At 34.7% G+C, this 16,279-nt stretch overlaps 1 protein-coding gene across 4 annotated transcripts in view; it reads right to left on the bottom strand.

Moving 5' to 3' along the window:
• The window catches only part of LOC143677056 (A disintegrin and metallopeptidase domain 3-like), a 78,759-nt gene that overhangs the window by 6,214 nt on the left and 56,266 nt on the right, over positions 1–16,279 (bottom strand). For all 4 annotated transcript variants that reach the window (XM_077152548.1, XM_077152547.1, XM_077152549.1 and 1 more), the window contains 6 exons: positions 15,873–15,971; positions 12,633–12,828; positions 5,247–5,337; positions 4,798–4,987; positions 3,453–3,539; positions 845–959 (listed from right to left, as the gene is read on the bottom strand). In XM_077152548.1, the coding sequence (XP_077008663.1) occupies positions 845–959; positions 3,453–3,539; positions 4,798–4,987; positions 5,247–5,337; positions 12,633–12,828; positions 15,873–15,971 (778 nt within the window). The remainder of the gene's footprint in view (positions 1–844; positions 960–3,452; positions 3,540–4,797; positions 4,988–5,246; positions 5,338–12,632; positions 12,829–15,872; positions 15,972–16,279) is intronic.

The raw sequence follows: 16,279 nt of genomic DNA, 5'->3' as shown, positions 1-16,279 counted from the left end.
GCCAAATCATATAATTCAACTACTTTTTCCCCTCTTAAATTTTTTCTGGTATTACCTACTACTAAAATATCCAAAACTCTAAACTGTGGGAGATGATTACACATTCCACCAACCTTCCCAAAATATATTTTGTTCTTTACCTTCACTTCTTTAGCTGCTTTGCTCTAAGCTGCTTGGCTACCTTACTCATATATCAGTTAATTTGATATATAATTGCTCACTAGGCACATTTTAATCCATATCTCTATACAGTCATTGATTATGCAATTCTAATTTTTAAGAAATAGGTTTAGAAAAAACAAATGCACCATATCTGCTTCTGAATTTTCATGGAAGATTTGTTTAATTAAATAAATGATATGCTTTCCTTTAAAGATGCAACTCAAATATGGGCTAGCCATAACAATGAGTAACATCCTTGGAATACATGTCCTATATAATAAATACATATTAAAGCTATCACCTTTTCTATCATGTAACTGTAACGAGGGAGAAAACTGCTATCTAAATAGAAATGTTCTAGATCAATGGTTAAATAGAAATGTTCTAGAACAATGGTTAAAAACAAGAGGAGGCCTTTTGAAATGTTCACTACTAGCTTAGAATTACGACCATATCCCAATTTTTATTGATAGAAAATATATTATGTATCTAGAGAGTCACTATTCAGTAGCCACTAGTCATATGTGGTTCTTCAAATTGACATTTTAATTAAAATGAAATAAAATTGAAAATTCACAGTGCCTACTTGTGCTGTCCACATGTCATGTGTTAGGATGGTTGAGAAAGAACATTTCTGCAACTGCAAAAATCTCTCTTGGAACACATTGATCTAGAGACGAACCTGTTATTTGCCAAAACCCATCATCTATACTTCCTCCTGGTGAGGCTGGTGATTCGTCACAAGATGGTGGTGCGTATCCAACATCGCATTGGCAATTAAGGCGACTATTGCAAACCTAAAATGATAACAAAATAAGTAAAACCATTTGGCACGCAACATAACAACTAAATGCATTATTTGTGATTGTTAGTTAAGGTGAATTATCAAAATGAATAATTTGGCATTTTAGGTCATTATTGTCTCCATTTCCAAAATTATTTTTAAAAAATCAAGTAATAAAATAAATGCCCAGGCCATTTTGTACAAACATCATAGAGGTTGCTGTTGCCTCCTTCTTCTCATGCCATTTTCAAAAAAAGTAAATAACATTCCTGACTATTGAAATGCTTTATGCTAGAAAGTTATAGAAAGTATGAAGCTAGAAATTATACAATAGTGGAATTTGGAAATTCATTGTGAATTATGCTAGACAAAAAAAAATATATAGGGAATGGAACCAACCTTTATGAAAAATGAGAAAAACAAGTAAAGGGTAATGCTCACTTAAGCAGATAATATTTAGACATAGGTCTAGAAAATATCTATAAATGTGATCTGGTAGATGAATAGGAAAAAGGCCCGGTTTCAAAATAAACAACCTAGAATTAGGTCCATGTATATAAATTTTCCATATGAATTAAATATGTAAAATTAAATGAGATCATATAATATTCATTCTTTTGTATCTGGCTTATTTAACTCCAACATGGTATTGGTAGCACAGCCTTGTGAATACAATTAGATATATTATATTTATATATTAAAAGGGGAAATTGATTGTATAAATAGCAATAAAATTTTTTAAATTAAAATGTTTAAAAAAACTCTATGGAGTTCCCCTACACAGTGAACCATCAGTTAACCCTTGGACTACAGTTAATAGTACACTTATAAAAATGTGCTCTCATCAATTGTAGCAAATTTACCACACCATTGCAAGTCGTTAATAAAAGGATGGTATATAGGAATCCTGTATTTTATGAATGAATGTTGTGTAAACCCACAACTTTTCTAATTAAAAAAAATGAAAACAGAATTTAAAAATGAAATAAGAAAAAGGGGAGAAAAACCTGTAAATGCTAGAGGGAAATAAAAGTGGTTTGGGGTGAATTTTTGATGTTAGACACCCAGAAAGGTCACATTTTTACTTATTACTAGTATAAAACATGGAACATCAATATTGCAAAGGACACTAGTAACAAAGTTAAGGCCAAATGCATGTTTAGAAAAACTTACAAAATTCACAAAACTTCTACAATCCAGTAGATAATTTCACAATGGATGAACAATTAACAAGCAAGAAATCCAAGTGGAAAATATGGCCACACATACAAAAGAACTGTTTCATTATTTATCAAATAAATATAAATTAACAATGAATTTAACATGTGAGAAGTTAAATAGACTGATAAACTTACCTGACCAGAAAAATGAAGAAATTCACATTCTCATACATAAGAGGTGGGAGTGAAAACTGCCATATTTCCCGAGGACAATTTGATACTATTTATAAGAATTGAAAAGGGTACATATGTTTGGCCCATCATATTTGACTGTTAAAATTTATTTTAAGAAATCGGATAAGTGTGCATACGTGAATTACAAGAATGTTCACTGTATCACTATTTTCAAAAGTTAAATAAAAATCGAATATTTTCCAAAGGCCATCTGTGAGTGATTTCTTAAATATAGTATGGAAAATCCACTCAGGGAAATAATCTGCAGCCATTGTAAAGGATAAAATAGATCTGCATTCACAGAAAATTATGACCCAATCAAAATACTGTTACAAGCAATATGTATAATAAAAATGCATTATGTGCATGAGTATTAATTTAAAAATGTATATAAGTACACATGTCCTTAAGTATAATAAAAATATATGTTACACGTATGAGTGCTCATAACTTATATATAAGCACAGATGTCCTTAACTATAATCAACATGTATGTGTATGAATGTATAAATGTGTATGTGCAATTATAAATGTCTTGGAAATACATGATCCAAAACATTTGTGGATTTTATGTCAATTACAGAATATAGTTGGGATGGAAAGTTCCTCTTTTACATTAGATACTTGAGTAAATGTAGAAAGATGCTTAAGACCTCTTCCTTACAGCAAGCGAAGGCATGTCTGGATATTAGAATTATAGATGTTTTACTTTCTGCATTTTGTATAACCCATTCTTATAGATCTCGGTTTACTCCTGTATTGCTTATGTGAAAAGAAACAGTAACTGTTCTTTCTCCTTAATACGAGACGAGAATTTAATTCTTAATAAATCAATTTCCAAAAGTTCATAAACTTAATCTGACATTATAGTAACAGATTATATTTTATACTGCATTTGTGTTCATAGTTTGAAGTATATAAACTTATGAGTTCTAAAAAACCTGTTCAAACACATCATTCATGTACATATGTAAATAGTGGAATCAGTTTTCTTTAACTCTTTTTCCAGAAGAAACTGTCAACATCAAATAATTCTGAACTTTATTGTTATCCTGGACAATGTTATTTATATTAAAATAACTGTATTCCAATACATAATAACTATTACATACCCCATGTCCTCTGCATTTTATCGTCGAGTTACAAGCTGGTTTAAGTGGATGATCTCTTAGTCCTACACAATGGGCATTATAACAAAACTAAAATGACAAAAACAACAAGCTTTGGTACAGAATTTGGTACAAAACTTAAGTGCACAGGATATATACACAACATATGAATCTGGATTTAATGAGACCTACTGATCCTAATGTAAAACAATTTGGGGTCAATATGAAAATGGTATTCGTTTTTACTTTATAAAATATAAAATTTTAAGATTAAAGACTATTTTCCCCTGAGGGAGGAGAGGTATGCATTCATTGTTACTCATCAGAATAAGAACAAAACTAGCCAACATCCAACATATATTGAGCATTTGCAATGAGCTAGGATCTATACATAAGATCCGTGTATCTTTATTTTGTACTTGATGAGAACTGCAAGTGCACACCACAAATTCAAGTGTAAGTTTTCAGTGCAAGAACTACTTTTACTCACAGAATCCAGTGATCAGTGCTAAATACCAGTGTTCCTGTTATTCTTGTCTTTTCCCACTTAAGGGACAATATTTCTTATCTTTCACACTCAGAGTGTGATCTCCGAGCAAGTTAATACCTTCTTGCTTCAGTTTAGCTAACTGTGAATTTGGGATAGTAATTATAACCATCTCACAAATAATTTGATAAACATAGAGAAATAGTAGTAGTGCCCAGCATATAGTAAATGCTCATTGAATACAAGTTTATTTTATTATATATATTTGTTTCACTGTATATATAATGCTGACTCTGTCTCATGCTAAATAATCCTCACATATACATACATTCACATATACACACACATACATTCATATATACACATACAATTGTCATATATGTGTACATATACATGTAAACACCATTTTAATGCATATTCTAATTGCTATATAATAAAATTCATTTGTTTATAAATGTATGCATTAGTCTGTCATATTTATATTAAATATTTTTTCAGTTTGCTTCAAATGGTCTTGGATGGGATGTCATTTTACCTTATAATGCAGTCAGTACCAGAACTTTTCCTACGTAATGGAGTCATTATTTTTATGTTGGAAACTCTTTCCCATTCTGAGATAAATGTACTATTCACTTCCATTTTCCTGTTCTTTTTTAATTACTGAAAATATTACAACTGTATATAAATTATTATTAATCTGTGAAATAATGGTGTGTTATTTTCAAACAGTGAAAATTTTAACTACATTAAAATATGCATTGTTTTTTCATAATTAGAAATAGAGAAACAAGTAAGATTAATGAAAAATAATTGATGATTTAATAAAAACATAATGTAGTATTAAGTAAGATTTTTATTTACCTTATATTCAGCACATTGAGTGCCATTATCCACAAAGGTAATATCACTGTACACACTCCTCGAATAATTTCTGAAATTTGCAGACACACACACATGGCCTCCATAGTAAGTGTACTGAACATCAAAACTATCCTGTGGTATTATTTCTGTCTTTGCCCACCGGCAAACTAGTTTTCCACAAAAGGTGTGCCTGACAACATAAAGGAAAAAGAAAAATATCCATTTGTTATTTAGGGATACAATCTAATTTATAACTCAAAATGTGAGGATAAGTAAAACTGTTACTGAACTCAGATAATAATGATAAAGATATTCAGAGCATATAATTCCCTATGAAATAGAACATACAAACTCATCTGTATACATTGGTTCATCTCTGATGTGTATGAAGTGACTCAGTATAAACAAATACATACATTTGGAAAACATCTAATTTTCTAGATACATACTCATAATAACACAATCGTGCGTAACAGTTTCCAAAATCATCTGTGTGAATATTCACTTCTTCTACGCATAGATAATTAGCACCCTTAGCAACTGAAAAAAAAAAAGTTTGAATTACATATATGAAATAAAATAATGAAAAATTAAAGATGGTAAGTTAATACAGAGACTCCTAGATAAAAGCAATGGGTCCAGAGAATGGCATCTACTATAAATGTGTGGTGCCACTTAGGCTATACAAAGAGGAGCAACATTTGCTACAACCTGTCCAGGTAGGAATGGGAATATTGAGGGGTATCTTGCTGACCAAGATAGGGTCATCTAAGATGCTACCAGGGTTCCATTCCCATACAAAATCTTTAAACAAATTTTTAAAATCTGGCAGAGCCATCTTCCTCCAAACTCAAAAAAAAAAAAATTCTTAATGGGTTACAGTAACTGGCCAAGTGTCAAATTGAAAAAATGAAACTAAAATAGGTAGGAGAGGGTGGGCCATGGTGGCTCAGCAGGGAGAGTTCTCACCTGCCATGACGGAGACCCAGGTTCGATTCCCGTTGCTTGCCCATGAAAAAAAAAAAAAAAGATAGGGGAATCTCGTGGCACACTTGTTGGCCCCTTCCCCAAACATCCTTCCTGTGTGGTTTGGAGCTGACCGGCATGCTCACTGTGGTTCCCTGACCCTGTCTGGAAGGAACAGAGTAACCCTTATGGGGAGCTTGTACCGTCAGTGCCAATCTATCCTGTGGTAGCATGAAGCACTGAACCAGGACACTCCATTCTGGCTCACACTCTCAAAGCTTGCCCTGCAGGCAAAAACTGATTGCAGACAGCTAAAGCGGTATAAGAAACAATCAAATCAAAGAAGCTTTGGAAAAAGCTTTAAGACAGGCAATAAAGCACCCTGGAGTGGAGAAAAGGTCTCTAATCACTGGGAGTAGAGGGGCCTTTCACACTCCTGTAAACAGGGGAATCCGAAAGGCCAGGAGCACAAGCCTAGCATAAGACACTAGCTCAGGAAAGACAAAAAGTCCCGTGCACTTTTGCCTAAGGAGGCTAAACTCTGAAGGAGAACACCAGCCAACAAAGAGTTCATCTGTAAAGGCTTGGGCAGGGTGTTTTTTGCTTGTTTTTGTTAACCCTGGCACTCAAGGAAATCTCTGTCATATCCCTAGCTGGCTACAATTTTAAGGAACATTAGCTGAATACAAACTGAAGGGACAAAAACCTAGAGGTAAGACATTAAAATATTAAAATCTATAATGTGCAAGAAAGATTACAAGACAAAGAAAGAAACAGGAAAGATGGCTTATCCAAAGGAACAAGATAAAACTTCAGAAACCATCAAGAGATGAAGTCATTGGTCACTTGAGAAAAAAAGACGTAAAGTGAACTTCATTATGCTCAGAGATTAAAGGAAAACACAGAGAAAGAACTAAGTGATGTCAATAAAATGATGAATGAACAATACGAGAATCTCAATAGAGAGAAAAAAGTTTAAAAGGAACCAAAAATACTGGAGTTGAATACCACAGTAACTGAAACATAAAATCCCTAAAGGGTCTCAGAAGCAGATTAGAGCTGATAAACTCAAAGAACCAGTAAACTCAAAGATAAGACACTGATTTGAGCTGAGGAGCAAAAAAAAAAAGGCATGAAAAAAAATGAACAGAACCTAAGAGACCCAAAAACATGAAAATATAGATTCAAGAAGCCCAAACACAGAAAAGCAACTAAAGAAACAGAAACAATACGAAACAGTTCCCGGAGCCACGAAAGAGACCAAAAAGACAGCGTAACCCATTCTAGAACAGCTGAACGGGCAGGGAGAATCCGCTGCGGTGAGATACCCGAGGGGCGTGCGTTTTCCCGGCCGGGGCGGCTGGCGACTGGGGTCCCCTCCACGCACGTGGCTCCCCGGTCTGACTGGGAACGTTGGATAGCGGGGCCCTCCCGCCACGCTTGGTGTCTCGGGCCAGCTGGGCAATTTGGACCGGCACTCCCCCAAGCCGCGGCGGCCGGCGACCCCCCCACACACACACGGTTTCCCGGGCCGACTGCGAGATTCGGATTGGCAAGTTAAAGGAGCCACAGCATCTTTTACTAGTGGGACCCGCAGACAGACGAGTGCCACGAGCGCCACCTACTGGGCAAGAAAAGAAAAACAGCCCAGAGATTTCACAGAAAAACCTTTCAACCAGCCGGGTCCCACACCCAGGGAAATCTGATCAAATGCCCAGACACCAGCAGAAAATATTGGATGACGCTCAGAAAATTGAAGATATGGCCCAGTCAAAGGAACAAACCAATAGTTCAAATGAGATACAAGAGCTGAGACAACTAATGCTGAATATACGAACAGAAATGAAAAAACTCTTCAAAAACCAAATCAATAAATTGAGGGAGGACATGAAGAAGACATGGGCTGAACAAAAAGAAGAAATAGAAAACCTGAAAAAACAAATCACAGAACTTATGGGAGTGAAGGACAAAGAAGAAAAAATGGAAAAAACAATGGATACCTACAATGGTAGATCTAAAGAGACAGAAGCTACAATTAGTGAACTGGAGGATGGAACATCTGAATTCCAAAAAGAAACAGAAACTATAGGGAAAAGAATGGAAAAACTTGAGCAGGGGATCAGGGAACTGAATGACAATATGAAGCGCACAAATATACGTGTTGTGGGTGTCCCAGAAGGAGAAGAGAAGGGAAAAGGAGGAGAAAAACTAATGGAAGAAATTATCACTGAAAATTTCCCAACTCTTATGAAAGACCTAAATTTACAGATCCAAGAAGTGCAGCACACCCCAAAGAGAATAAACCCAAATAGGCATTCTCCAAGACACTTACTAGTTAGAATGTCAGAGGTCAAAGAGAAAGAGAGGATCTTGAAAGCAGCAAGAGAAAAACAATCTGTCACATACAAGGGAAACCCAATAAGACTATGTGTAGATTTCTCAGCAGAAACCATGGAAGCTAGAAGACAGTGGGATGATATATTTAAATTACTAAAAGAGAAAAACTGCCAACCAAGACTTCTATATCCAGCAAAATTGTCCTTCAAAAATGAAGGAGAAATTAAAACATTTATAGACAAAAAGTCACTGAGAGAATTTGTGACCAAGAGACCAGCTCTGCAAGAAATACTAAAGGGAGCACTAGAGTCAGATACAAAAAGACAGAAGAGAGAGGTATGGAGTTAAGTGTAGAAAGAAAGAAAATCAGATATGATGTATATAATACAAAAGCCAAAATGGTAGAGGAAAATATTATCCAAACAGTAATAACACTAGAAGTTAATGGACTGAATTTCCCAATCAAAAGACATAGAATGGCAGAATGGATTATGACCCAGCAATACCACTGCTAGGTATCTACTCAAAGGACTTAAGGGCAAAGACACAAACGTACATTTGCACACCAGTGTTTATAGCAGCATTATCTACAATTGCAAAGAGATGGAAACAGCCAAAATGTCCATCAACAGACGAGTGGCTAAACAAACTGTGGCATATACCTACGATGGAATATTATGCAGCTTTAAGACAGAATAAACTTATGAAGCATGTAATAACATGGATGGACCTAGAGAACATTAAGCTGAGTGAGTCTAGCCAAAAACTAAAGGACAAATACTGTATGGTCCCACTGATGTGAACCGACATTCGAGAATCAGCTTGGAATATATCATTGGTAACAGAGACCAGCAGGAGTTAGAAACAGGGTAAGATAATGGGTAATTGGAGCTGAAGGGATACAGACTGTGCAACAGGACTAGATACAAAAACTCAAAAATGGACAGCACAATAATACCTAAGTGTAATGTAACTATGTTGGAACACTGAATGAAGCTGCACCTGAAATATGGTTTTTTTTTTGTTTGTATCTTTTGTTTTTGCTTTTTATTTTTCCTTTTTTGTATATATATATATTTTTTATTAGTATTATTATTTTAATTCTCTTCTCTATATTAACATTCTATATCTTTTTCTGCTATTTTGCTAGTTCTTTTCCTAAATCGATGCAAATGTACTAAGAAATGATGATCATACATCTATGTGATAATACTAAGAATTACTGAGTGCATGTGTAGAATGGAATGATTTCTAAATGTTGTGTTAATTTCTTTTCTTTTTTTTGATTAATAAAAAAAATTTAAAAAAAAAAGAAGCCCAAACACCGAACAGGATAAACTTGAAGAGAGTCATGCCCAGGGACATAGTAATCACATTGTCGAATGCCAAGGAAAAGGTAAGGGTTCCGAAATCTGCAAGAGAAAAGCAATGTGCTATATATAAAGGGGGCCCAATAATATTAAGCATCAATTTCTCATAAGAAACTGTGGAGACAGGAAGGCAATTGGGATGAAATATTTAAAGGGCTGAAGGAAAATAATTTCCAACCAAGAATTTTATATCTGATGAAACTGTATTTCAAATATAAGGGAGAAATTAAGATAGTCCCAGTTTTAATAAAATGCTGAAGGAGATCATTACCACCAGACCTTCCCTACAAGCAATTACAAAGGGAGTTATTCAGATTGAAAAGAGAGGACGCTAGATGGTGGACTGAGGTGGCATAAAGAAATAATGATCTCCAGTAACAATAACCATATGGATAATTATAAGTGCCAGCAATATTGTACTGCATTTTTTGCATGTGTAACTCCACTTTTTACTTTTTTACAGGTTTTTAAATGCAAATTTATAAAAAGTCATGCTATATGTATGGTTTCAGACATAGTGTATAAAGATTAAATGACAATTACCAAAAAAAGTGGGCAGATGGAGAGATATAGGAACAGTGCTTATGTATGCTTTGAAAGTAAGCTAGGATCAAATCAAATTTGATTGCTATAGATTCAGGATGTTAAATTTAAGACCTATAGTAACCACAAAGAATTTAGCTGAAAAATACATACGGAAGGAAATGAGAAGGGACACAAAATGTTACCTTACAAACAAAATCCAATAAATATGAAAGTAGGAATTAACAGAAGAATTGAGAGGCAAAAAAGTTTTAAGACTTAAAAAGACAAAGAAGCAAAATGGTGGAATTAAATCCTGCATTATCAATAATTAAATGTAAATGGATTAAACTCTTCAATATGAAGTCAGAGATTGGCAAAACAGATTTAAAAAAAAAGCAAAGCCCAACTCCCAACTATACACTGCTTACCAGAGATACAGCTTAAATTCAAAACCCAAGTGGGTGAAGATGAAAAGGTGGGAGAAATAGTCCAATCCAATATCAGATAAAATACACTTTAATTCAAAAACCATTACAAGGGACAAGATAGGACACTATATACCGAAAAGGGGATCAATTCAAACAGAAGAAATAATAAAATATATATTTTACCTAATAGCAGGGCCCTAAAATATATGAAGCAAATATTGACAGATTGAAGGCAGAAAAAGAAGGTTATGCATTAAGAGTGGTAAAATATACTACTTTCAATAATGGAAAAAAAAAGTCTGATCAGGAGATCAGTAGGACAGAAGTATTGAATAATGCTGCAAATCAACTAGACTTAACAGGAATATATAGAACATTTCATGCAACAGAAGATTATACATTCTTAACTGGTGCTCATGGGTCATTCTCCAGGATTGATCATATGTTAAGCCACAAAACAAGCATCACTATACATAAGCATATTTAAACAATATAATGTATCTTCTCCCACTACAATGGAATGATGCTAGAAATAAAGAACAAGGAGAATTTTAAAACTCGCAATATACATGGAAATTAAACAACATACTCAAACAAAAAATGTATCAAAGAAGATATTACAAAAAATTCTATGCCAACAAAGTAGTTAATCTAGATGAACTGGATAAATCCTTAGAAAGACATACTACCTACACTGACTCAAGAAGAAACAGAAAATCTCAACAGATCTGTAACAATTAAAGATACTGAATCAATAATCAAACAAAGAAAAGCCAAGGCCTAGATGGCTTCACTGGCAAACTTTATCAAATAATACTAGAAGAATTAACATCTATCCTGCTCAAACTTTTCCAAGTAACTGGAAAGGAAAAAACACTTCCTAAAACATCCTAATACCAAAGACAGATAAAGGTACCACAAGAAATGGAAATTACAGCCCAATATCCCTCATGAATACAGATGCAAAAATCCTTAACAAAATACTGCAAACTAAATCCAGCTGCACATTAAAAGAATTATACATTATGATCAAGTGGGATTTTTCCCAGGAAAGCAAGAATGATTCCCAATAAAAATCGATTAATGTAATACAGCACATTAATAGATAAAAGGAAAAAACACACCATCTATGCAATGACATATAAAAGGCATTCGACAAAAACCAGTCCTTTATGAGAGGATAAAAGGCAGAAACACAGAGAGAGAGCTGAAAGAGAAACACTTGGGAGATGATAAGAGAGAAGCCAAGTCACTGAGGGGCATGCTCATAAAGTTTATTCACGATTGCCAAAAGATGGAAGTAACCCAGTGTCAGCAAAATATGGTATGTACTTATGATGGAATATCATTCTAATCTAGAAAGGGATGAAGTTCTGAGATGCATGCTGCAAAATGAATGAACCATGGTGATATCATATTGAGGAAAATAGCCATACAGGTTATCAGGGGCCAAGGTGGGGGTAGGGAATGTAGAGTTAATGCGAAGTTTGTACAGAGTTTCTGTCTGGTGTGGTGGAAAAATTTGGTAATGGGTGGTAGTGATGGTAGCACAACATTGTGAATGCAATGAACACCACCAAACTGTATATTTGAAAATGGTTAAAATGGGAAATTTTAGGCTCTATATAGTATGTTAGATGAATAAAATTATTTTAAAACCATAGAACTGTACAAAACAAACTGTGAACTCTGATGTTAACTATATAGACTACAGTTAATTGTATATTTATGGTGATATTGTGACATCAATTTTAACAAATATACCACATTAATATAAAATGTTAATAATAGGCAAACTAAAGGGTGAGATGGGTTACTTAGAAGCTCTGTACTTTCTGCATGATCTTTCTCTAAACCTAGAACTACTCTAGTTTTAAAAGAATACGAAAAAAAAAGAACAGGAAAATTTATATCATAGTGCAGAAATAATTGAATAATAAATTATCATTTGTACTCTTATCTAGTTTGATGACATTTTATTTCTGCCAATGACTAGAAATTTGATTTACACACTTTTCTTTTTTTCACATAATTGTTAGGTCCATTTTAACTCTTCGCTTGATTTAAAGTTGTTTTTAGTAAAGATTGCTAAAATGATTGCCAAGTTTAGAGTGAGAAAAACATCTTTTATTGTGTCTGTAGTGTGGATCCCTGACTTTAGAATAACTATGCTTTGAAAGTGAGTCTCCCAATAATACATGATTCTTACATTTTCCAAATAACTTTATACACTGGAAATCTGTACTTCGGCATATTCCTTTAAAGCAAAATGCAGTATTGTTATGGCATGGTTCTAAATCAGCAGATATCATATCAGGCACACAAGTCTCAGTTATTCCATTACAATATTCTGTAAAATCACACAGATCTCTTCTTTTCCTACATACTTCTCCTCTTTCAGATATCTGTGAGACAAGGGAAAATGCAAAAAAGGTATTTAAATGGGTAAAGCAAAATGTAAAAAATGAATTTAAATAGAAATATTAAACTATGATTTCCATCATTATTTAACTACAGTTAAATTATGCATTTACTGAAAAATTCTAGTGAAAGCACTCATATCTACAATTTTGTTGTCTTCTGAATGCAGTAGCAGGAGATTTAACTTAGCAGGGTTCGTAAGTGTTTCGCCCTCTTCCAGGGATTAAGAAACATGTCGGGAAAGAAAGTCCCTCTGCTCTACTGAAATATTGTACACTAAGGAAATACAGGCCAGGAGCTGTACTTAGCTATCAAAGTCTTATATGGAGAGAGCTTGTTTTATAATAAAGTCTGCACAAAAGAAAGGCAATCCAGGAGCTATACAGAGCAAGAATTCATAGATCACTATTTCAAATAAAGGTTCAACAGGGAATCTCACTAGATCCAGCCTTTAAATTTTACAGAATAATTTCCTTTGAGTTTTTTGGATGTTTTGTTTTTCTTTGCTTGTTCATTCATCATTAAGGTATAAGCGACCAGTATATAATCGGCCATGTGATAACAATTAAATTTTTAAAAATTTAAAAATAGGATCGTCTGAGGGCTGGTTAGAAACATGACAATCACTGTTTCGTGTTAGCAAAACAGTTTCTTAAGTTATTGTGTCTCTCATGTCTTTGTTCTAGGACTTGACTCTAAGCTGAAAATTCAATAGAAAAATAGCAGATCACATCTGACATTTTTCAGGTAAGCTTAGGTGGAAACTGACCTATTGCAACATAGAGAAGGAAGAAAATGTACTGAAATGCCTTTTATGCTTATGGGCAGTAATGGAAGTGAGCAGAATGTCAGACACCTGTGAACTGCAACGGCTGTAGAAGCCCAACTCCATGCCTCCACTAAAATAAAATGCACTTTATTATTGTCATCCCTGGAGTCCTATAAAAAGAAAATATTTTGGAGAATAAGAGATTCAGAGAGAGCAGAGAATGCTGCAGCATCACGAAGCAGAGTGTCTACCATCCAGGGACTTTTGGTGATGAAGAAGGGAGATGCCTCCCGGGGAGCTTCATGAAACCAGAAGCCAGGAGAGAAAGTAGCAGATGATGCCATGTTTGCCATGTGCCCTTCCAGCCGAGAGAGAAACCCTGACTGTGTTCGCCATGTATCTTCTCACTTGAGAGAGAAACCCTGAACTTCATCAGCCTTCTTAATCAAGGTATCTTTCCCTGGATGCCTGTGACTGGACATTTCTATAGACTTCTTGTAATTGGGACATTTTCTTGGCCTTAGAACTGTAAACTTGCAACTCATTAAATTCCCCTTTTTAAAAGCTATTCTGTTCCTGGTATATTGCATTCTGACAGCCAGCAAACTAGAACAGATTTTGGTACCGGAGAATGGGGTACTGCTGTTGTAGTTTGCAGATACCAAACATGTTGGAACGGCTTTTTAAATGGATAAGGGGAAGATTCTGGAAGAGTTGTGAAAAGCTTGATAGAGAAGGCCTAGAATGCTTTGGAGAGACTGTTGGTAGAAATGTGAACTCTAAAGATACCTCTGATGAGGCCTTAGACAGAAATGAGGCACATGTTATTGCAAACTGGGAGGAAGATTCAGAGAGAGCAGAATGATGTAGCCATGAGATGCAGAGTCCACAAACCAGCAACCTTTGGACATGAAGAAGGAAAACGCCTCCCGGGGAGCTTCATGAAACTGGAAACCAGTAGAGTAATCTAGCAGATGACACCATATTCGCCATGTACCCTTCCAGCTGAGAGAGAAACCCTGACTGTGTTCACCATGTACCTTTCCACTTGAGAGAGAAACCCTGAACTTCAGCGGCCTTCTTGAACCAAGGTATCTTTCCCTAGATGCCTTTGATTGGACATTTCTTTAGACTTGTTTTAATTGGGACATTTTCTCGGCCTTAGAACTGTAAACCAGCAACTCATTAAATTCCCCCTTTTAAAAGCCATTCCATTTCTGGTATATTGCATTCTAGCAGCTAGCAAACTAGAACACTTACCTTCCAAAGACATGACCATTGTTTTTGCCTCCTAATCCAAAGGCGAAAAATAACATACATAGAATAAAATCAAATAATGTTAGGAGAGTTTTTATCAAGAGAAAAAATGTATCTGGCAATCAGGATTCTCTAATTAATCAGTTTTATATTTGTACTTTATCCTTGAAAGTGCCATTACAGATGGCGGAATGCTGAACTTCAAACAATTTCCTAAAGACAAATCCTACCCAATTCTCCTCTCAGATACGGCTATCTGGGAAAATCAAATGGAAGAACTTCCCAAGGACACAATCCGCTTCCAGAGCCATGAGTCCTTGCCAAAGCTGAAATTCACCATTTGTTACAAGCTACTATTCTCCCATTTTCAAAATGAGAATCTGTATATTATTGTTGTCTTGTTTATCCCAACATTGCAAGTCAAATTTGTGTTGAGTGGTTTATTTATGTTTGTCATAACTTGGTATGACCATGAAGAGCAGCATTTAGGCATGACTAAAAGTAACTGATAGTGCCCAAATAATCTTGGATTGTGAAGTGGATGTGACTTCGATAGAGATTGAAACCATATAGTCTAAAACAGACTCAAAGAGACTTAAGAACATCCTCTGAATCCTGGGACCAGCTGTGCATGAAATTGCTGTCTGTCTTTTATCATCACAAGAGGAATATCTTCAGCATCTACCCCTGTATGGAAAACATATAATCTCCAAATGTCATGGTCTACAGAATATTTAAGAACATAGAGAAAATAGTGATATACTGTTATAAACAAAAATAAAAAATGTTTACACAAACGTATAAAGTAAAATATTTGAAAGATGAGTAAAAAAGTTTTAAAATGCACAAGAACACTGTGAGAGAACATGATGTCATATTTTAAAAGCTTACCAGAGGGGCAGTGCAAGAATGGCTCAGTGGCAAGAATTCTCACCTGCAGACCTGGAGACCTGGGTTCGATTCCCAGAACCCGCCCATGCAAAAGAAAAAAAAAAAGCTTACCAGACAAGTTTTTTTATCACAGCATGGTCCAGTGCCACATTCTGCAAATCCAATCAGAGTACAATCTATAGGATTACAGCATTTTTTATATTGACATTCCTGAAAGAAAAGAAAATATAATCAAATTACATAATGGGAATATTCAATCAAAAATATTTTACTTATCTCAAAGTACACTAAAAAATATCTCTAAGTCAATTAAATTACAGTATTCACTGTATTTTTTTTGGTATGCTGTGTGGCGGGAGTCACATTTCATTTTTTTTCCATATGAGCAATCTGTTATTGCAGTACCTTTTGTTGAATTTTTGTTTAGTTGGGTTTTTTTTGTTTGCTTGCTTGTTTGTTTGTTTTGGGGGGGAAGTGCATGGGCTGAGAATCAAACCTGCATGACAGGCAAGAATTCT

Source organism: Tamandua tetradactyla, chromosome 3 (genome assembly GCF_023851605.1).
Source record: "Tamandua tetradactyla isolate mTamTet1 chromosome 3, mTamTet1.pri, whole genome shotgun sequence".
NCBI classification, from domain to species: domain Eukaryota; kingdom Metazoa; phylum Chordata; class Mammalia; order Pilosa; family Myrmecophagidae; genus Tamandua; species Tamandua tetradactyla.
This window is presented reverse-complemented; position numbering and strand designations above follow the sequence as displayed.